This window comes from Notolepis coatsorum (assembly GCF_963971535.1).
Source record: "Notolepis coatsorum genome assembly, chromosome: 9".
Lineage (NCBI taxonomy): Eukaryota > Metazoa > Chordata > Actinopteri > Aulopiformes > Paralepididae > Notolepis > Notolepis coatsorum.
In genome coordinates this window covers 111,373,626-111,396,493 of record NC_140173.1, presented here as the reverse complement: position 1 = coordinate 111,396,493, position 22,868 = coordinate 111,373,626, and the positions used below count along the sequence as shown (strand labels likewise).

Genomic DNA, 22,868 nt, shown 5'->3' with positions numbered 1-22,868 from the left:
CTTTGGGCTTTAAGTACCTCGCTCTTCCCCTCTGGCCTTGTCGGGTCGTTCCGTATCATATCTCTATCACCAAGACTCCTTCGGGAGGTTCTCTGTCTAAGGGCTCCTACGGGAGTTTCGGTTTCTGTCTGTTATGCTGTTTTCATCTCCGGCGTGAGATGCGCTCAAGCCTTCGCCTCCTGTCGCCGTTTGCCTGGAAGGAGACACTGGACTGCGCTCTCTAAACTTCCACGGGAGGTATTCCAGTGTTCCACTTCAGACCTCCGCACAGCAGACGTCCAGACGCGCATCCAGACCTCCGCGCAGCAGACGCCCAGACGCGCATCCAGACCTCCGCGCAGCAGACGCGCTCTTCACTCCAGACGCGCATCCAGACGCGCATCCAGACCTCCGCGCAGCAGACGCGCTCTTCACTCCAGACGCGCATCCAGATGCGCATCCAGACCTCCGCGCAGCAGACGCGCATCCAGACGCACTCCAGACGCTCATCCAGACCTCCGAGCCTGACGCGCTCTTCACTCCAGACGCGCATCCAGACGCTCATCCAGACCTCCGAGCCTGACGCGCTCTTCACTCCAGACGCGCATCCAGACGCGCATCCTGACGCACTCTAGACGCGCACCACTCAGACCTCCGCTTGGACAACCCGTTCCCCGTAGCGACGCGCTCGCCCTGTTTGATCCTGCTCTCTTTACGCACAGCGCCTGGGTGAGTTTTGCAAGACTGTCTTTGACCCCATCGTTTTTCGTGTGTGTTAAACACTGAAGAGATCCTGCTTTTTGTCAGACTGTCACTCACCCTGTGCCTGCTTTTTGGATTGTTCATTTGGGATAATATTTGCTTGAACATCGCTCACTGTGTGTATTCACACCGAAGATATTATCACTTGGATTATTATTGGGACTTCGCTCACTGTGTGTATTCACACCGAAGATATTATCACTTGGATTATTATTGGGACTTCGCTCACAGTGTGTATTAGCACCGAAGATTCTATCACGTGGATTGTTGTTGGGACATTACTCGCAGTGTGTATTTACACCGAAGATTCAGTCACTTGGATTACTCTGTTTTGGGACATGTCACTTCTCCTGTCACCTGCTCTGTTCCCAACTGTACTCTGAGCTAACCCGCTCTCTCTCTCCCTCTCTGTCCCGTTACCACCTCGGAGAGCTGCCGAGAGGATTCTGCAGAGCGGCTCTGACGTCACTGTCAGATTCCTCAGACAAACCTTCCCGGGAGAAGCTGCAGAGCAGCAACATTCTTCTAATGCTTGTATCCCAGGCTTTGTCTGTTTTCTCTGTCCCTGTAAGCAGCTCCAGCCTTCGCCCTGTTCCGTCCTCCCTGTCCAGTCCGTCCAGTCCGTCTAGTCCTCCTAGTCATCCTAGTCCTCCCTCTCTAGTCCTTCCAGTCCTCCCTCTCCCCTGCCCGCCTCCGCGGGCCTCTGTCCCTGTTTCCCCTCTCTAGTCCTCCTAGTCCTCCCTGTCCAGTCCTCCTAGTCATCCTAGTCTTCCCTGTTTCCCCTCTCTAGTCCTCCTAGTCCTCCCTGTCCAGTCCTCCTAGTCATCCTAGTCCTCCCTGTCCAGTCCTCCTAGTCCTCCTAGTCATCCCTGTCCAGTCCTCCTAGTCCTCCCAGTTCCTGCCCTTGTCCCTTGCCCTGTCCTGTTTCCCTTAGCCTTCCCCTTAGCCAGCTCGCCTCTTAAAGGCACTGTGCCTTTTTCCCATTTCTTGTTTTCCAGTAATTTGTGTTCTCCCTTAAAGGGACAGTGCCGTTTTCTGTGTGTTTCAATAAATGCCCAGTTCTTGGCTTACTCTCATACCTGTCTTGTGTTGTGCGATTGGGGTCGGTTACAAACCATAACACTACTACTACTACTACTACTACTACTACTACTACTACTACTACTACTACTACTACTACTACTACTTCTGCTTGTACTTAGTATGTGATGTCATACAACATGGCCATGTTATAGCCAGCAGAGAGTAGTGTGCCTACTGTCCTTCAAACACTCTCTTTCTAGTTTATATATATTATCTTTCTTTTTTTTCAGTCAGGCTTGGGCCCTGTATCCTAGATTGGGTATGTTTCAGTCTATGCTGTTTGTTTTCATGATTACATGGTGACAAAGATTCTATTTTTACCTGTTTAGGACATAATTCTCTTAGTCACCAACCACATTGAACCCTTGCACTGAAGAACCATAATACAATAAGTCTGTTTTGAAATTGTATTTGCAGTTGTAAAATCAATCCAAATCACTTGGTGTGTGACTGTGATATACTGTATCACCAGAAAGTACTCAACCTCTACTGTCTTTAACTATGAATGACCACAATTCTCTAATCTTTAGATAATAAAGTTGAATAAAGTTCCTCTGAAAACGTCAAATGGACTTATATGGTTCTTCGTCTGAGGTACTCAATTGTCCAAGTATTTGTGTGTAAAATCACTACAATTTAATTTTATTGTTTGTGACCTGCTGAAAAAAACATTCCTTGATGCAGATTTGCTGTGTGATATATTTAAACATACCATCAAGAAGCGGATCATGTGGGCTGTCTGGGCGGCCACCACCCTGGCGTTGTTGGCGGCCTGGGAGAACTGGATCTTAACTCCTTTCTTCCACTCCACAACGATGCAGTTCACGTTCTCCGCCTTGACTATAGCCTGGGAACCAGAGAACATTTAGTCAACTCACACCCTTACCAAAAAGTATCATTGTATGTCCATGGTTCTTTGGTAACTATGATGATGATGATGGTATGTGGCTGTGACCAATGAAGTGACCAAAAATCTGTATCATGGTTTAAATTGGATTGTACCATAGCATTATTTTAAGTACAAAAGTGGTACCATGGTGATACATAACTTTTACCATGGCAGTATGGTCAATTACTTATACAATTGTTGGTACCATGGTGAAACTCAAATTACCATCAAACTACTTCCCTAGAGCCAATTCCTCCATTTTGCACTTCATGTCAGCCAGATAAATACAAATGCTCACAATAATTGAAAGGATTTTGATCAATGATTTACCCATATCTTCTTCCTACCTTGCACATGTCCTGTGCCCAGTCCTCGTCTCCCTTCTCCAAATAGCCCGGGATGATTACTTTGGTTTTCCTAAACCCACGGTAGCTTGATGCACTGATAATTACATCATCAGCTTTGATCTCCTGAGGGTGAGCGTTGACATGGTTTTAGTTTATTTGATTTGAGTTGATTTGAGTAGAGTAGAGTAGAGTAGAGTAGAGTGTAGAGTGTAGAGTAGAGTAGAGTAGAGTGTAGAGTAGAGTAGAGTAGAGTAGAGTGTAGAGTAGAGTAGAGTAGAGTAGAGTAGTGTAGTGTAGTGTAGTGTAGAGTAGAGTGTAGTGTAGTGTAGAGTAGAGTAGTGTAGAGTAGAGTGTAGAGTGTAGAGTGTAGAGTGTAGAGTGTAGAGTAGAGTAGAGTAGAGTAGAGTAGAGTAGAGTAGAGTAGAGTAGAGTAGAGTAGAGTAGAGGAGTAGAGTTTAGTGTAAACAACAAAGATTAAAAACCCACATCACTTCTTTCCAGAGGATAACAGGCAATCGTCACATGAAAACAAAGAACCGTTTCTTAAAGTGCCACCGTGGGAGATATTTACAGTGACCAAATGCAAAATATACTTGATGAAGTAAATTACTAATGTTAAAGCAACAATGTGTAATTGTAGTGTCTGCTTTCTGTGAGCAGTATGCTGTGCACTGTGTTTTCAATACATTTCCCATGAGTGTATTTTTTCATGGTCGCGTCAGACTATTTGAGCATTATACTTGATTTAACATGTACCTGTTGAAATGTAAAGTAAAGCATTCTACTTGATTTAACATGTACCTGTTGAAATGTACAGTAAAGCATTATACTTGATTTAACATGTACCTGTTGAAATGGGAAGTAAAGCATCCTACTTCATTAAACATGTACTGTACCTGTTGATATGTACAGTAAAGCATTCTACTTAATTTAACATGTACCTATTGATATCTACAGTAAAGCATTCTACTTAATTTAACATGTACCTGTTGATATGTACAGTAAAGCATTCTACTTAATTTAACATGTACCTATTGATATCTACAGTAAAGCATTCTACTTAATTTAACATGTACCTGTTGATATGTACAGTAAAGCATCCAGACATTAGATCTTTCACTGGTGATTGTTATGGTACTCATGCACCCTTGTTTCATTTATAAGAGGCTTGGGTGGTCCTCCTATATAGCAGAGAGGCGAGAGCTCCATTGACATCTGTTTCTATATAAAGCCATAATTGGATATTGCCCAAATGATCTCACTTCTCTATTGGAGTGGACATGTGGACTTTGTGATACTTGTTTCAATGATTGGCTCTTACATTTAAAGCACCTTGAGTTTGTACAAAACTTGGAAAATCTGCTTTTAGCTTATGTGCTCCTGACATGCGGAACATACACCACAACAAACTCTAAAACTCAATACTTTGGTATCCTTTGGTCCGTTTAAATCCCCAACCATTCCACCATAATTATGTTGTTTTAATTGATTATTATTGCAATGATTGTATATTTCTTGTATTTATCATGTATTTATTATGTATGTATATATGCTCCACGTCATTGAAAATGAGGGCTGGCCCTCAATACATTTTCAAGTTGAAATAAACATTGAATGAATTAATGAAATGTAGAGTAAAGCATTCTGCATAATTTAACATGTACCTGTTGAAATGTAAAGTAAAGCATTCTACATCATTTAACATGTACCTGTTCTGTTGAAATGTAAAGTAAAGCATTCTATATAATTTAATATGTACCTGTTGCAATGTACTGTACAGTAAAGCATTCTACTGCATTTGACATATACCTGTTGAAATGTATAATAACGCATTTTACTTGATTGAACATGTACCTGTTGAAATGTACAGTAAAGCATTCTACTTCATATAAGATTTACCTGTTAAAATGTACAGTAAAGAATTCTACTTCATATAAGATTTACCTGTTAAAATGTACAGTAAAGCATTCTACTTCATATAAGATTGACCTGTTAAAATCAACTTCAACCTCACTTCAAATTACTTTATTTTCCTTTCGGAACTTCATTTGTGCAGTGGTTAAAAGACAAACATATATACAGTCACACTCACAATACATAGACACTCAGCACTATAAAAAAAACAGCTTCGTTAAAACTACAGTAAAAAGACCACTATATAAAAAAAACACCAACTACATTAAAACTACAGTACTATAAACTACAGATATATTAAAATCCATGTGGAGCAGTTCTATATGTAAAGCATTCTACTTCATGTAACATTTACCTGTTAAAATGTACAGTAAAGCATTCTACTTCATATAAGATTGACCTGTTAAAATCAACTTCAACCTCACTTCAAATTACTTTATTTTCCTTTCGGAACTTCATTTGTGCAGTGGTTAAAAGACAAACATATATACAGTCACACTCACAATACATAGACACTCAGCACTATAAAAAAAACAGCTTCGTTAAAACTACAGTAAAAAGACCACTATATAAAAAACACCAACTACATTAAAACTACAGTACTATAAACTACAGATATATTAAAATCCATGTGGAGCAGTTCTATATGTAAAGCATTCTACTTCATGTAACATTTACCTGTTAAAATGTACAGTAAAGCATTCTACTTCATGTAACATTTACCTGTTAAAATGTACAGTAAAGTATTCTACTTCATGCAAGAGGTACCTGGTAGTAGCGGTTATTGGGGGTGAAGAGAAGGAAGCGTGTCCCGATGGCCTCTGGCCTCCAGGGAAGATGGGAGAGGGGTCTCTCAGCCGTTCCACCCCAGGGAGGCTGGTCATGGAAGCAGCCCAGGTCATCGAAACACACCTCAGCACCTGGCAACATAGAACAGAGATCAGGAAAATCACTCAACACAAGGATTCAATGCCCCCATCATGGTGGCCATATTCATTGTAATTTACTCCCAATAACTGTCAAACTAAATTAATGAAGAGTTTTTGGATGTGTGTGAGGTTATGTGCAAAATAAATCAGCATTGTTTTTTGGTGAAGTGCCCCTTTAATATTTGTTTCTTATTGTTGATTTATTGTTGTTTTGTCCCAGGGAGCACAATATGACCAGATTATTATTATTATTATTATTATTATTATTATTATTATTATTATTATTATTATTATTATTATTATTATTATTATTATTATTATTATTATTATCATTATTATTATTATTATTATAGAAATTATTTAAAGGTAGAATTTGTAATACCATCATTACCAAAATTACCATTTGTTCTTTTGGTCTGATGTGTGAATTGTTGAGTTTTTATAATTTATTATCCTGTGAAGACATCCAGGGCTTCCAGCTGTGAGCCAGCAATAGCAACCCCTCCCCTATCCCACTCCAACCCACACATCAGATCAGAACAAAGAAAAGGTAAACAAACTGCAATACCAAGCAGGGCTCTTTAGAGGTTGCTGTTTTATGGCATTACAAATTCTACCTTTAAGGTAGTCCATGATTCCATGTCTATAGGTGGGGAGACAACAGTCGAGAGAGAAACTATGATCAAAATGAAATTGTCTCACTATTCTCAATATTCTCTGCCAACGTGACAGTCTAATTCAATTCAATTCAATTCAATTAAAAAAACTTTATTAGTCCCGCAAGGGGCAATTTAGAGCATGATACGGCAAACAGCTGCATACATTCAAGACAAAACAGGACAAAACAGGGACAAGAGACATACATGACACTTCAAAGCACAAGAGACATGACACTGCCAGAACGGGATCCTTACGCTGTTGATCTGTCAGTCCAACAAATAAATAAATAATGACGAATGCTAATGAGGTAAAACTATTCCTAATTTAGCTGGGGACCGTAGAACCAGGGGCGGATTTAGGATTGTAGGAGATCCGGGGCTTAGCCCAGATAGGTGCCCGCGTTAGCAGTGTGCGATCCATAGCATCATCTTTGGGTGAGCCCCGTCGTCGGCCCCGTTTTTCCACCTCTCAGCGGAAAAAAACTCAGAGCGTGTTTTTATAGTCACATATTTGTCATGTGTAGGTGGGTTTTCCAGCAAACTCACCACTCTCGCTGCCGTTGAATTCGTAAGGGCTGCTACCACATAGTAGTACTTGGTGGCATCCGCGGTAATATTCCTGAGATCGAATAGGGCTTCGGCTTGCGCGAACCAAGCGTTGGCACTCTGCGCAGCTTGAGTGAAACTGCGTTCAAAGTTCTGCGATCTGCGTTCTGTTGTTCAGTTGACATGTTCGATATAATCTCCGAAATACGTCCAAGGGTCACAAATGTAGGAATGCAGTAATGATAGCGTAGACGGAGTCGTGTTCCGATGCAAAAACGCTAGTTTATTACGCACTCTACTGTCGCACAAACAACACCCATTCAACTTTCACTGTCTCTCTTTAACTACGTCATCCCCCGCTAAGGGTCATGGGAGATGTAGTAAACACCACAAAAGGCTAGAATGCCGTGAATTGTGTCCCAGTAAGTAGCCACTACACGCAAATCATTAATCATACATCCAAAATAGCATACGTTTATTATTATACACGATGATGATACAGCTCCCAGGGGAGCTTTAGAGACCCCCAGGGGAGCTGATGTCTGATCTAGGGGAGCTATAGCTCCCCGGGCTCCCCTCTTGGATCGCACCCTGCGCGTTAGCGGGCACGGATTTTTTTTACTTTGACACCACAACCTTTAACTTACACCACCACCTTAAAGCAGACAAAAGGCACTAGAGAACACTTAAATTCACACCCTTTAATTAATGAAGCAAACTATAATAATTTATAATAATAATAATAATAATAATAATAATAATAATAATAATAATAATAATAATAATAATAATAATAATAATAATAATAATAATAATAATAATAATAATAATAATAATAATAATAATAATAATAATAATAATAATACACTGTTTGTATAGCACCTTTCAGAATTGCAGCTCAAAGTGCTTCACAGCAGTACAAAAAGACAGGCATAAAATGAGCACAACATTGGCAGATCAAGAGCAATGCATAAAGTGCAGACATAAAGCATAAAATAGATATCAGTAAAATAGACAAAGTCAAGGTAAGACATAGAACATTAAATCACATCGTTTTTCATATTAGGATCTAAGATCTAGGGTTAACTCGCCGAACGTTGAGCGCCAGGACCCCCGAAAACCAGAGTATAGTCGGGTTTTCATCGTTGTTTCTTTTATTCGATATTCCCATTCATAAAGACATGCCGGCAGCCTGTGTTATCACTGGGGATGGGTCTGAGATCTCAAAAGCTATGTTTCTAAGGTGGAAGAATTATGTTTTTGTCAACTTGTTGATTGTGATTTAAAGCTTAGGTCTGAGTCTACCATAACACCAAGACTTAACTCACTCAAATACAGTTAGCAGCTGGATAGACTACAGATGGAAATTAGCTTCTGCTAAATCTGGTGTAAACATATTTTCATGTAACAATGATTAATTGTCAAAAAAGATTTTTTTTTTTTTTTTTTAAATAGATTCAGGGCTTTTCAGAAAACATTCGTGGCTTGAGCCCAAGTAGCCACCCCCTAGCCCCGCCCCTGCGTAGAACCTCCTCTACTACTGATTTAGACAACACAATTTTCTATCATGTTTCATGATATCCAGAAAACCCATGATACGGTCTGATCACACTGATAGCAGATACACAATAAATATTAATACACAATATATTGCCCAGCCCTGCTCACTCACTCCTCAGGAAGTATAATATGTACACATGTCACAGAGTACTCACATAGTACTCACACAGACTTTGTGTAGTATGCACGTTACATACATATAAAATATTACATAATGACGTGTTCGAAATGCTCCCTATTGGTGGTGAAATTAATAACAAGACATACCATATGCTGCGCTGAAGACACAACTGAACAAACACAACACCCAAACCAGAGACATCTGGAAGACAAACATTAGACACCATGTTGTCAAGATTTTATGAAACTACACAAAAACACAAAGAAATTATACAAAAAGTTATTTCTTCTATTATATGAGTAGATTATGTTGGCTGTTGTTGTGTATTTCAATACCACTATGGTAATCTACCATTTTCTGGGGTGGTGTTGGGTCAATTCATTACCGTATCATATTACCGTTATCATATTCTTTGTTCTGTGGGGGGGGGGGGGATTAATAATTGATCACAAAAACAGAAGAAAACGTGTTTTTTGACTTACCTTGATGCAAGAGCAAGCAAGCTGGCTCTTGCAACAAAGTGCCAACATCCTTTATATACAGCAGCAAGGACTGGGAAATTAGCAGGTGTGGACTCCCTTATCAAAGGTCCTTTATCACGTTTCCATTTTTGGGGTGGACATGTAACTACTTGTGTACAATGATTGTATTATCTTTTGGGAACATGTGAAACACATACCTGTTTTTCAGAGTACTCTATTCTCTCTATCTACTCATTTGCACATCTACTCATTTGCACTCCTTTCTTCACAATTTCCTGTATTTGTATACATGTTTAGTTGATCACCCCCCTATATTCCTGATCTTAGTTTTAAAAATTTACTTTGAAATTACTTATACTAGGCGGCTACGTGGCGTAGTGGGCAATGCGCTCGCCACGAAATGCATTTGCTTTCAGTTTAGCTGGTCGTCCGTACTAATACACATTGGCCGTATTAGGGGGTGGGAAACTGATGGGTGGGGATCGGGCGTTGTGGACAGCGACTCCTACAGGTCGGTTGGTGCGCCTGCGAAGTAGAATCAGGAAGTGTCGGGGGCAGCGTGAGTCTCCCACGCGTTACTCCTCGCCACTGAGAGATCGAGCTGCGCAGGTGAAAAGATGCGACTGCTGTTACCTCAAGTACCGGAGGGGACTTGTGCTATGTATGACTTAGTCCACATTGCAGCCGGCTTGTGGGAGGCAAGAAACAGCGTCCGTGACGGGAGGGTTGAATTGGATGATACGAAATTGGGATGGGAGAAAATATAGAAAATGGGAGAAAAAGTGGATAAAAAAAAAAGAAATTACTTATACTAAATTTACGTTACTAACCTTTTATAATAGTTAAAATCTAAATTGGTTGATCCCAAGGTGGGAACAGGGCAGAAAGGAATCCCATCCTGATTGATTGATTGATTGATTGATTGATTGATTGATTGATTGATTGATTGATTGATTGATTGATTGATTGAAAACTTTATTAACAGATTGCAGAATGGGTACAATACAGTACAGCTCAATACACACAATTGTTAAGGGGATGCAGACCAGAGAAAGACTTTCGTCTTGTTTACATCAGGGTCCCCCATTTTCAATTCATCATAACATATATGACATACACGACATACAGATAGACAGTACTGCTACATCTATACATGTATGACATACCAGATTTACAAATACAGTACTGTTTGTGATACCAAAAGAGTCTAAAAAAGAGAGTATATACATTTGACGTAGAAACTGTAGGTTGGGTAGATGGGGTGGGGGGGGGGGGAACTGTACATTGGAGGTGGTTGGGTGGGGTGGGGTGGGGGGTTGGGTAGGCGGGGTGGGGTGGGGTGGGGTTGGGTAGGTGGGGTGGGGTGGGGGAAGCTGTACAACTGTACAAGCAAAACTGTACATTGGAATATCGACCAAACCTTACTTGGTCCCAAGAAGAGGGTCTCGTGTATTATTGGGTTAGGACATTTACTGTACATTTACAGGGGCCAGTTTCGAATTGCAGTCTCCCGTAGGTGCTCTTTGAGAGTGATTTTGAAAGTGGGTAGTGATTCACATTCCTTTACAGCTTTGGGTAGGGCATTCCACATTGATGTGGCATAATTGCGAAACGTGTTTAGTCCCTCGTTTGAGCCGTATCTGGGTTTAACTTGATTTGTTGAGCTCCCTCTGGTGTTGTGGTTGTGGTATTCACTGACCTTTGGGAAGTATTTTGACATGTACATGGGTACCTTAGTCGTATAGTGTATCTTGTAGACCAGGCCCATTGCAAGTTGCTGTACTCTGTCGTCTACTCTAAGCCATCTTAGGTAGTCAAAGTGGGCAGGGGTGAGGTGGGTTCTAGGAGTAAGGTCAAGTAGTAGTCTGACCAGTTTGTTTCGTGATGTTTGTAATCTTGCTTTTAGCGCCTTTGAGGTTCTTTGGTACCATGAGGTGCAAGCATAGTCGTAGTACCCTTGAATGAGTGCTCCTGCCAGTGTCTTCAGGGTATTCTTGTTTACCAGAGAGGAGATCCGGTACAGGAATCTAGTTTGTTGGTTGACTTTTTTTATTACATTGGATGCCATTTTGTCACAGGAAAGATTTGCCTCTAGGATGGAACCTAGGTATGTAATTTCATCTTTCCTTGTGACAATATTGTCACCCACTGTAACTGAGAAGCCGTCGGTCTTGCTGAGTTTGTTATTTGATCCGAAGAGAATGGACTCTGTTTTACCCAAGTGTAATAATAGTTTGTTATCAGCGAGCCAGGTGCAGATTCTGCCGAGTTCTCAGCTGAGGGTTTTTTCAACCTGTAACTTGTTCTTGTCAGAGACCAGCAGGGTCCTGAGCATGACATAAGAGCAAAATGGCCGCAGTGTGAATATGGTCAATGGTTCTTCAGTGCAAGGGTTCAGCCCTGATATGCATCTAGTATACCCCTGCACACTATACTAGTACCCTAAGTCCTAAGATATATAATGATGATATAATAATGAATATCCTTCACTTTCTGTTGTTCTTGGACAGCCAAAAGGGTTAAGTTCAGAATTCTGGACCCTATTCTTGCCCTATTTTTTTATTTTATTTTTTATCTTTTTCCCCCTCCTTTTTCCTCCGATTTTCTCCCATCCCAATGTTAGTCGTTATGCCAATTCCCAATCCCCTTCCTGGTCGCTGCGCACTTACCCCCCACAGTCGGTCTGGGAGAGTGGAGGCTACCACGTGCTTCCTCCGACACACGTCCAGCCAATCAACCGCTTCTTTTCACCTGGCAGCGCGGACTCTCACTGAGAGGGCGTAGCGTGTGGAAGGATCACACTATCCCACTTAGATCCTATCCACGCTTAGCAGGCGCCCCGACCGAACTGTAGGAGTCGCTGTTTACAACTACCCGGACCCACCCCGCCAGCTTCTCCCACCCTCTAATATTGCCAATTGTATTAGTGTGAACGGCCAGCCAAGCTGGTGACAACTCCGGAGCTGTGAGCTGGATTCGAACAGGCGAATCCAGCCGCTCCGGGGTTGGTGACGAACGCAATCTCCGTTACGCCACCTGACCGCCTTCTTGCCCTATTTCTACGGACCAATGATGTGGCCGATCGGAAGAGTCCTTTCTCAGCACAATTCAGGCTGTTTTTTATTCTTGATAACTGCAGCTCCAGCTATGTTTGCCACATAACTACTGTTAAGCAATGGAGCCATGCTTCAAGGCCTGAGATAAACACTATCTATGCCACGGTGCATCCTAAGTTTTCAAGTATGATCCAGTGCTTTTTACCATGTCCCCGTTGGTTTTGTGGCTAACTAAGGAGGAGCTGGGTATCCAGTAGCACAGCATGGATTGTGCCGAGAAAGGACTCTAGCCATTGACAACATTGTCGGTGAGTATAGGAACTAGGGCTAGGGGTAATGAATTCTGAACTTACCCTTTAATACTGTACATGTCCAACAGATGGCATGAGAGAGTAAGTGGTGGTGGAGTCTCTCTACCACTCCTCTGACAAATTGTTGCATTCAAACTATGACAAATACTGATTCCCAAAATGTAAATATAAATACTGATTCCCAAAATAAAGCATTTTAGAAGAGGAGAAGAAAATACTTTTTAGAATTTTAGATCCGTTGTCATCTGACCGCTTTATTATTGGAACGATATCTACGGCTTATGGAATGCGTTTGGCTGAATGATTGATCATCTATACTTTATTAGGAGTTTACATGTCAAAAGTCACCCTCGTGTACTATACATTAAACACAGCAACCGACGGAGAAGATAACCGCCTCCAAAACAATACAGGTTTAGTTTGAGACCAATCAGTTTGCCAATGAGAGGAGGTAAACAGGCCAGCCGGGACTAATCTTTGCATTGGGATGGTCTCTGTGAAGGACCCGTGCTAATCCCATGTGAAAACAGCCCTAGGTGCTCTCTCCTCTCCTGGGCTCCTGGATAAATACTGGCTAATTAGAGGAGTCTGGATAGGTTAGAGATAGGTTTTAGCTTGGCCTTAACCCCCCCCCCTCTCTCTCTCTCTCTCTCTCTCTCTCTCTCTCTCTCTCTCTCTCTCTCTCTCTCTCTCTCTCTCTCTCTCTCTCTCTCTCTCTCTCTGTGTATGTGTGTGTGCGTATGCACGTGTGTGTGCATGTGTTCGTGCGTGCATGTGTGTATGTGAGTGTGTATGTGTGTGTGTGTGTGTGTGTGTGTGTGTGTGTGTGTGTATATGTATGTGTGTGTGTGTGTGTGTGTGTGACAAGGACATTTACCATTTCTCTCTCTCTATCTCTCTCTCTCTCACACACACACGCACACACATACAAACTCACATTTACCTTTTCATCTATTAATTTATATCTACATCAATACCCCCATACCTCTCATACAGTCTGTACATTATACATATTTTTTTGATCCACTTTTTCTCCTCCTGTTTTTCTGTGTTTTTCTCCCATCCCAATTTAGTTGTCATGCCAATTCCGCCCTCCCCTTCCTGGACGTTGCTTGCATGTGCCCGCCAACGGTCTAGGGAGGGTTGATAGATACTAACGCATGTCCCCTCCGATATATGCGGAGTCAGCCAGCCACTTCTTTTCACCTGCCAGCGCGGACTCTCATTGGTGAGGTGTAACGTGTGGGAGGCTCACACTACCCTCACCATCTCCCTTCCTCGCTGTGCAGGCGCCCTGACCTACCTGTAGGAGTCGCTGTTTACAATGTCCAGATTACCACCCACCGGCTTCCCTCCCGCTGACTCTGCCAATTGAGCCAGTATGACGGCCGGCCAAGCCGGAGGCAGCGCTGACAGCCGGATTCGATACCAGTGTCTCTCGCGTTGGTGACGAGCGCTTAGTCCGCTGCGCCACCCAGCCGCCTTGTACATTATATATATAATTATATTCTGTATGTCAATGCTTTTATATAGTCCCTTGTATGAATACGTCTACAGAGATCCAGGGACGGGGCACTCTCTGCTGTACTCTGTACCTCTCTGTGCTGCAACATGATGCTCCATTAACTCCATTAATGTGTACGCCACACCCGGGTCAAATAGCATTTGCAGATAATTCTTAGCATTTGTTTTAACCCACTTGGGAGTGCCAGATGGGTGGGGTTTGCCACTTCGGACAATACAACAATAACAAGACCACACTAACTGTTAGAAGGGTAATTTACCAGCCTACGTTACTGTGATTGTCACCTTACCTATCTATCTGAATTATCTTAATGTGGTAAACCATTTAGAATTGTGTGTGTGTGTGTGTGTGTGTGTGTGTGTGTGTGTGTGTGTGTGTGTGTGTGTGTGTGTGTGTGTGTGTGTGTGTGTGTGTGTGTGTGTGTGTGTGTGTGTGTGTGTGTGTGTGTGTGTGTGTGTGTGTGTGTGTGTGTGTGTGTGTGTGTGTTGTGTGTGTGTGTGAGAGAGAGAGAGAGAGAGAGAGAGAGAGAGAGAGAGAGAGAGAGAGAGAGAGAGAGAGAGAGAGAGAGAGAGAGAGAGAGAGAGAGCACAGTCCCGTACCTACTGTATACCACAAATCCAGTGTGTTTGTGTTTCCCTGTGTGCTCGAATGTGAGAGAGCGCAAGTATTCCCATGTATGTGTATGTACATCCTACGCTACACGCCTGTCTGTGAGCGTGGCGCACCATGGGGGGGGGGGGGGGGGGGGGGGGGGCGTAAGGCAAAAGGGAAATTACGTGCAAGACGGATCAAGCCGGAGGAGCCGGGGAGGAGAGGACAGAAAAGCCGGCAGGTTGGGTCTGTGCTGCGGGGGCTTACTGTCGGAATGTTAATCCTGCTAATGTATTACAGTTGGAGGAGAGAGGAGGAGAGAGGAGGAGGACCACAGGCTGGACTGGGCCTTCGGGGCAGTAGCATCTTAAGACCAAGGAGGAGAATGGAGGAGTAGACAGCAAGGCTGTCATTATCGGGAGAATTAGCCTCCCACGGTCACTCTCTGCAAAACAATAGAGAGGTTGCTATTTTTGTCAGCGTGTGATGGGCTAAGTGTGTGTGTGTGTGTGTGTGTGTGTGTGTGTGTGCTTGTTTTTGCATGCATGTTGAGTCCATACTGCCTTGCACTAAAACGCCCCCCCCCCCCCCCCCCCCCCGCCTTCAAAAACAGCCTTGAGAGTAACAACCTTTCAAGCAGGCAATCGAGTCGCAAAAGGGCTTCCGAACACAAAGTAGATGTGTGAGGCTTAAGGTGTGAGTGTCTCTGTGTGGTCCTTGTGAAGCCTCTGTGAAGCCTCAGGGGGAAGCAAACTGTTTGACATAACCACTATTATTCCCATTGTGAGTCAGCATATCTGCTAGTTAGTGAAAAGGGAGACTTTATGGTGGATCAGAAACAAAGGCCATGTTGTGCTCCTTCTCCACACTCCATGTTGAAATAACACAGGACGTGGCGTCCCTCTTTGAACGCTACCTATGCGTTCAAACCTTCAAGTTCTTCAAGTTGTGTTGCTGTTAATACGTGTTGTGTTGTTTTTTAGTTATACACTACAGTTATTTCAACACATGTTTTTTTATGAGTGCAGGTTTGCCAGCTGCTGCAAAGTACCCATTGTATGTATCCTCACACCTGCTGCTGCTGCTGCTGCTGCTGTGTGTGTGTGTGTGTGTGTGTGTGTGTGTGTGTGTGTGTGTGTGTGTGTGTGTGTGTGTGTGTGTGTGTGTGTGTGTGTGTGTGTGTGTGTGTGTGTGTGCGTGCGTGCGTGCGTGCGTGCGTGCGTGCGTGCGTGCATGTGTGAGTTTGTGTGTGTGTGTGTGTGTGTGTGTGTGTGTGTGTGTGTGTGTGTGTGTGTGAGTTTGTGTATGTGTTTGAATATGTTGAGGTGTTGCATGAACCCTTTCAGCTACACTCTTAAAAAAGATGTTGAAAGATGTTGAAATAAGACAGAATGTGTTGTTCCTAACTAAACACATACAGATGTGTTAAAAACAATGACACAACCTTGGTTAAAAATCATGTTTCTATTAAAGGTGCACTATGTAGTTTTGTGAGAGTCAGAGTAGTGAATAATTTCTAAGGTATATTTTCACAACTGAATAAATAAACTGTCCTCAGAAGAAAATGGATCCCTGAAACGCTGTTTGAAGCTAGAGAGCTACCTGAAAAATTACAATTTCACTGCTGTCATTTACTAAGGCAGGACCCGCAATTTTGTTATCAAACATATTCTAGGCTGGGCGGCTGGGTGGTGCAGCGGAGATTGCGCTCGTCACCAATGCAAGAGACTCCGGTCTCGAATCCCAGTGTCAACATTGCCTCCGGCTTGGGCCAGTCGTCATACTATCTCAATTGGCAGAGGTAGCGGGTGGAAGTCGATGGGTGGGGATTGGACGTTGTGGACAGCGACTCCTACAGGTCGGTTGGGGGACGCCTGCACAGCAGAGACAGGAAGTAGCGGGGGTAGTGTGAGCCTCCCACGCGTTACACCTCGCCACTGAGAGTCCGCGCTGTCTGGTGAAAAGATGCAACAGGCTGCCTCCTCGTGTACCGGAGGGGACACGTGATGCAAGGCTTCTATCCTCCCTACGACCGACCAGTGGGAGGCATAGTCGAGCAACGTTCAAGACAGGGGAGGGGAGAATTGGAAATACAAAATTGGGATGGGAGAAAAATAGAAAAATAAGGAGAAAAAGTGGATACAAAAAAACATATTCTAGGCTTATGCTTGGTTCACAGTGCCTCACAATTATTTTGTTTTCATTTATAACATAAGATTTTAGATGTAACTTAGATGTAATTCTAAGAATTACAGTAAACGTATTTTGCAGACTCTGCAAACAAATCCCTCTCCCTGGAAATTGCTTAGTGCACCTTTAACACATAACACAAGCTTTTTTAAGGGTGTAGCCCTCCCATTAATGAGGACAATGGTAACAAACAAACTAATTGAGTTCTTCCATCTCCTCTCTTCTTTAAAAGGTTCTACTAAATCAACACGTGTATACTTAACTCATGCGATTTATCCTTAAATAGGTTGAGCAAACAAGAAATATCACCAAAAGTCACTTTGTGTAGTTAATACGTTTAAAAAGCCATCCTGCCCGAGTCTGATTCCTTCTAATCCTCCTTTGGGAACAAACTCTGAACGAGAGATTTCTGAATTACTCCATCATTCTGTTTGTATTTTTAGGACTAATTACTGTGAAGGCGTTTATTGCTTCCAATTATATTTATGCAATATCCTTGTTTTCATTTAGCACATCCTGTCTGTGACATTGATTCACTATACTGTATGAAATTAAGAATAATTAAATGTAATTACAGTTCACCAAATGATAACAATACACTGTATAATTAACAATGTATTAGTTGATATATATCACTAGAAACAAGCTCTGATATTCACCTCCATGTTAGTGAGATTGGGAATAAAAAATATATAATATAATATAAATATATAATAATGGGCCTATATATATATTAATTTTCACATAAGATTTAGTGTACGGGAATCATACCCAGCATTTTCAAGAGTTAAATTACCTTAATATCCATGTCAGTATTGTATCACGTTAAAATCTCTGTGTTGTTTCATTTGAAATTAGTTGTCAAACCTTAACGTTAGCTGCTGCATTTACAACTTTTGTTTGAAAACCTCTGCAACATTCTTGACACATAACACATTCTTTAAAAATAAATAAAGGTATACACCATGAGCATAATTTAGCATGAACCCTTTCAGACATATATTGTTTGTTTTTCCAAAATTCTATCTGGGAATTCTATAACTAAAATGTGAATACACGCACGATTGTGCCCCTGAACACTGTGTCCTATATTTATGTTCTATTTCTCCCTTCCAGAGCATTTCAAGTTTATTCCTGCCCTGTCACAGTGGAAAGACAGTCCATTCACAAGACCTTTAGTGTTGGTAAAACTGAGATGTGAATAGCTGTTTAACTGCTAATCTGTTGTTGACTATATAGATGAAGCGATATTGGTCCCAAGGAGGTTGAAGTGACAGCTTAGATTATAGCCAGATCATATTGCTCAGAAGGCTTCTAGCATCTTTTTTGCACCATGATGATTTGACATTGTCTGCGTCAAGATATAACCGTGGAAGGTTTATTCAATGGGACCTACAGCCTTATCTAAACAGTATATCCTTTAATAGGGAGAATGTGTTCTGTGTTACAATTTCATTTATGTTTTGTGTTACAATTTCAATTCTACTTTAACTATTTTAAGGGTAAATCAGAGACAAAGAACATGTACTGTATATGGTCATAGTGAACCATACTTCACTGCACATGCTTTGACTTTACTGTAATATAATGCCCTTTGCATACCTCAATCACAAACAATCTGAACAAACCTTTGTTTAAGATGCAGCCTGCTTTTATTACTTTCTTTCTTTCTTTCTTTCTTTCTTTCTTTCTTTCTTTCTTTCTTTCTTTCTTTCTTTCTTTCTTTCTTTCTTTCTTTCTTTCTTTCTTTCTTTCTTTCTTTCTTTCTTTCTCTTTCTTTTATTCTTTCTTTCTTTCCACAATATATTTCAACGTTATGCCATGATTGGCCATCTGTATTTGTTCCCACATACCTAAAATTCCTTAGGCCAAATTGCCATACTTTTCAAGAAATAATGTATTTCAAGTACTCACGTGTCAATTCAATCAATTCAGGTTGAAACAACAATTTGAAATGGATTGTGTAATACACCATTTATAACCCTTGACATTTCCACCTCAAATTCCACCCATCCCTTATTCTGTTCTGTTGTTTTTCCTTTTCTTTTTTTCACTGCTTTTTGTATTCTCAGAGGTAATCGTTATCAGTTCTGCGTGTTACATTTTTCCAGGCCATGGTTTCAGCCATAGCAAATGTGTTTTTTTCCCTTCTGGGTTCCTGTAGTTGTGAACTATGAGTAAACATAGGGGACGGGTGGCCATCTTCCCTCCAGTGGAATATTGATTCTCTGTGTGGTATGGAGGAGAAGATCAGCTACTGTGACTGCCTCGCCTCGCTCCAGGAGTCAGCCTCCCATGGTGGACAGACTGTCTTGACTGCCAGGAGAATATTTGCTTTCAGATTTCAGCAACTTGGGTTTGTTTGTGGGGGTCTTACTGGGTGATAGCGGGGATATCTGGAAAATAGCATTAGGTAATCCAAATAATGCTCATCATATTAGACTGCACGGTAATGGGGAGTGTGTTATGTTATGGGATCTAAATAATTTTTTTAAATGATACATTTTTTATTCACAATCTCAAATATTTCATAAATTATTTAGAAGTAAAACTGACTTAGGGTACTGATTAACTTTTTATCATTAATTTGTACAAGAAATGTTTGTATCTATTCATGAAATCAAAATATCCCACAATACAATTACACAGATAGACAAGAAACAATACGTAATGGTATATTGCCCAGCCCTAGGTCTTTAGTCTCAAACAGGGTTTAGAAAGTAGAATAACAGCCTCTCACTTTGTGCCTCAAAGGTAGAATCTGTAATGCCGTCAAACAGCAACCTCTTGGCAAAAAAGCCCCACTTGGTATTGCACTTTGTTTACATTTTATATTTATATATAGAATATATAGTATAGTTTTATATTTATATATCATAGTAACGTATTGTACTGTGAATGTCTCCAGACCTCTCTTGGCAGAGCCTACAGTGTAGCCAGCAGTAGCAACCCCTCCACTATCCCCACTGAACTCCAACCCACACATGAGACCAAAACAAAAATGGAAACAAATTGCAATACCAAGGGGGGCTCTTTTGCCTTGAGGTCGCTAAATCATCTCATTGATTGAATATTGAATGTTACACTATAGTCTTGTTTCAAATACAGGAGCACGGCAACTTTTAGCCCCTTCCGTGACTGCGATGTGCAAGCCAGGGGCTTTTGAATACGAAGTCACACGCAGCTCCATAGTAGCCAGGCTAATTTGGACAACCAAACACTGCTTAAAAGCTCGGGTGGGTCCGAAATATATCAGATATAAATTTCAAAGGTACCCAGCGTTCAATTAGGGTTTCACAGACACATACGGCGGGGTTTGAAAGCTCGGAGTTGCTAATAAACATTTTAAATAATTTTTATAAAACGAGTGGTACTCACAGAGAGCGCAGTGATTGCTGGACGCACCAGGCATGTCACAAAAGCAGTAGAAGAAGAAGAAGCCATTTTGCCAAGGCTCGCTCTGTGAGTACCACTCGTTTTATAAAAATTATAATATTATTATAAAATTATAATTATACCTTTGAAATTTATATCTGATATATTTCGGACCCACCCGAGCTTTTAAGCAGTGTTTGGTTGTCCAAATTAGCCTGGCTACTATGGAGCTGCGAGTGACTGCGTATTCAAAAGCCCCTGGCTTGCACATCGCAGTCACGGAAGGGGCTAGGCAACTTTTGGGGAAATTCGCTTATTTGCCATCTACCCTGGAGTAACTAGACAAGCAGATACATACCCTTTTCTTCTCTGTGCATGCATTAGGCTTAGGGAACAGCCGCACCGTTAGCCTAGCTTAGCGTCATTCACTGGAAGTAGGTGTGCCAGTGTAGCCTAGCCTCCCAACAGTTACGAAATACACTCCAAATACAACTCCAAAACTTCCCTGTAAACATGTTGTGACCTGTGTATTTACCACGTGGAGAAAAAAATTTAATAATTAGACATTTTAGTTTTCTAAGCAGATATATATATATATATATGTTTTTGCCAAACCACTGCTGCCTGGGCGCAGTGATTTCATCACCTCAAAAGCCCAGTTTTTCGAAAAACAACAGGGCTTTTGAGGTGATGAAATCACTGCACCCAGGCAGCAGTGGTTCGGCAAAAGAAAATTCCGAGTATATATCTGCTTAGAAAACGAAAATGTCTAACTTTTAATATTTTTTCTCCACATGGTAAATAGTATACACAGGTTACAACATGTTTACAGGGAAGTTTTGGAGTTGTATTTGGAGTGTATTTCGTGACTGTTGGGAACTAGGCTACACTGGCACACCTACTTCCAGTGAATGAAGCTAAGCTAGGCTAACGGTGCGGCGAGTTTGACGTGTTTGTTAAGAGTTTGACATGTGGTAATACATCATACCATCATAACTCAAACTACAGGTCTGTCTTACTCCAACATTTACAGTAGACATTTCACATGTAAACAAAGCTTGTATAGAATGCAGGCTTCAGGCTTAGCTTATCCTCGCAGTCCTTGTACCAAGTCGAGAATAAAATAATCCTCCAACGCCATACTTTGCTTTCAGTGGTGAGAAACCACCCTTTTATTTTGGACTTTAAATTTGCAGATATTACCAAATAAACCATCTTAGCTATAAGCCCCCTGTGTGTCTGTGTGGGCAGTGGGCAGTGGGCACTGATGAGCTGCTACTTGTGTTGAACTCCACAGAGACTTCTTGATGCCTTACGTAATGTTGGCACTGCTCATATACGATCTGAGGCGCAGCCTCTAAGAATTCCTGCTGTGTTACAGGATAGCCTGGTGAACACGCCGTGGCTACCGCTCAAAGAGTGTAGGTCAAACGTATCAGTGACTGGCCATTGGGAACATCTATATCTCTCCTCCATCTCTCTTCCTCTCTATTCCTCCCTCTCTCCTCATGGCCCACGTTGCGTAACGGTTACCATGGAGGTTAGACAGGGTTTCCATGTCGTCCCTGTAATGTTGGGAGATAATGTTGGGAGAACATTGTGTTTTGGTCTGGTGTGTGTCGCACCGCCTAATGTCATAGGGCCATAGATTAGAGAGATATGGAAGAAAAGGTACCAACTCCTTTCAATGGCAAAGTACATTTGTAGTTGATAAAAACTGATCCTTTTATTGGTTCTTTAATGAGACAAAGCAGGCTACACCAGAAAAAAAAGCATGTTTTTTTGTTTTTTTTATAACAACTGCACTCTTACATACATTTTTTACAATCATGGACTCCCTTTGTATAACACCACACAAATCTATATATTCAATGGCTTTTTTAGGATTTTACTTTAAAAGGGTTGTTGAAAATTCTGACGTATGTGTCGATAAATTGTTGTCTAACCGCTCTGTGGTTATTTCTACTCTCAGAGACTAAGTTTTGTGTCCTCCTCTTGCCCTTCCGCGTTGACCTTTGACTTACGACCTTCCGAGGTGAGTGGAATTCATAACAAGGATTAAAATTCCTAAAGGAGGTACTCATAGTACATCAACCTATGGTCTCTGCTCTTGAAGAACATGCTTTTCTCCTCTTCAAAGTACTAGATCGTGTTTTTTTTGCCACATACAAAACAAAAAAAGTCCATTATATACATCTTCTATCTCTCCCACTTTGAAACCACAGGTCCCTTTTCCTGTGACGGCAGAAAATGTCGTGTTTGATTTCCATATTTTGGCCAAGATGTTGACCACCAGTCCTGTTGAAGCATCCATGTTATGTTTGGGGTTTTCTTCTTCTCTGTTTCTAAATTCACTCTAATCATGCAGTTCGAAAGAAGAAAAAAAATTATACTGGATTATAATCTTTAGAAATCCTTTTTGAAACAGTTGGTCGGTTCAGCGACAAAGTCTCAGCCTACTGGAGAGAGTTCCTTTGAAGCGTTGGTGGTCCATCTGGAGACATCTCTTCATGTCTCTGTTCTGAAGATTATTCCTGTTGTCGTACCAT

General features: G+C 41.6%; 1 protein-coding gene across 1 annotated transcript in view; it reads right to left on the bottom strand.

Moving 5' to 3' along the window:
- The window catches only part of LOC311234720 (inactive pancreatic lipase-related protein 1-like), a gene marked incomplete at both ends in the record, with an annotated part of 95,224 nt that extends 88,688 nt beyond the window's left edge, over positions 1 to 6,536 (bottom strand). The window contains 4 exons of the mRNA XM_084321964.1: positions 2,537 to 2,671; positions 3,061 to 3,183; positions 5,743 to 5,894; positions 6,521 to 6,536. Of these exons, the coding sequence (XP_084178090.1) occupies positions 2,537 to 2,671; positions 3,061 to 3,183; positions 5,743 to 5,894; positions 6,521 to 6,536 (426 nt within the window). The remainder of the gene's footprint in view (positions 1 to 2,536; positions 2,672 to 3,060; positions 3,184 to 5,742; positions 5,895 to 6,520) is intronic.
- Positions 6,537 to 22,868: the final 16,332 nt, after the last annotated feature.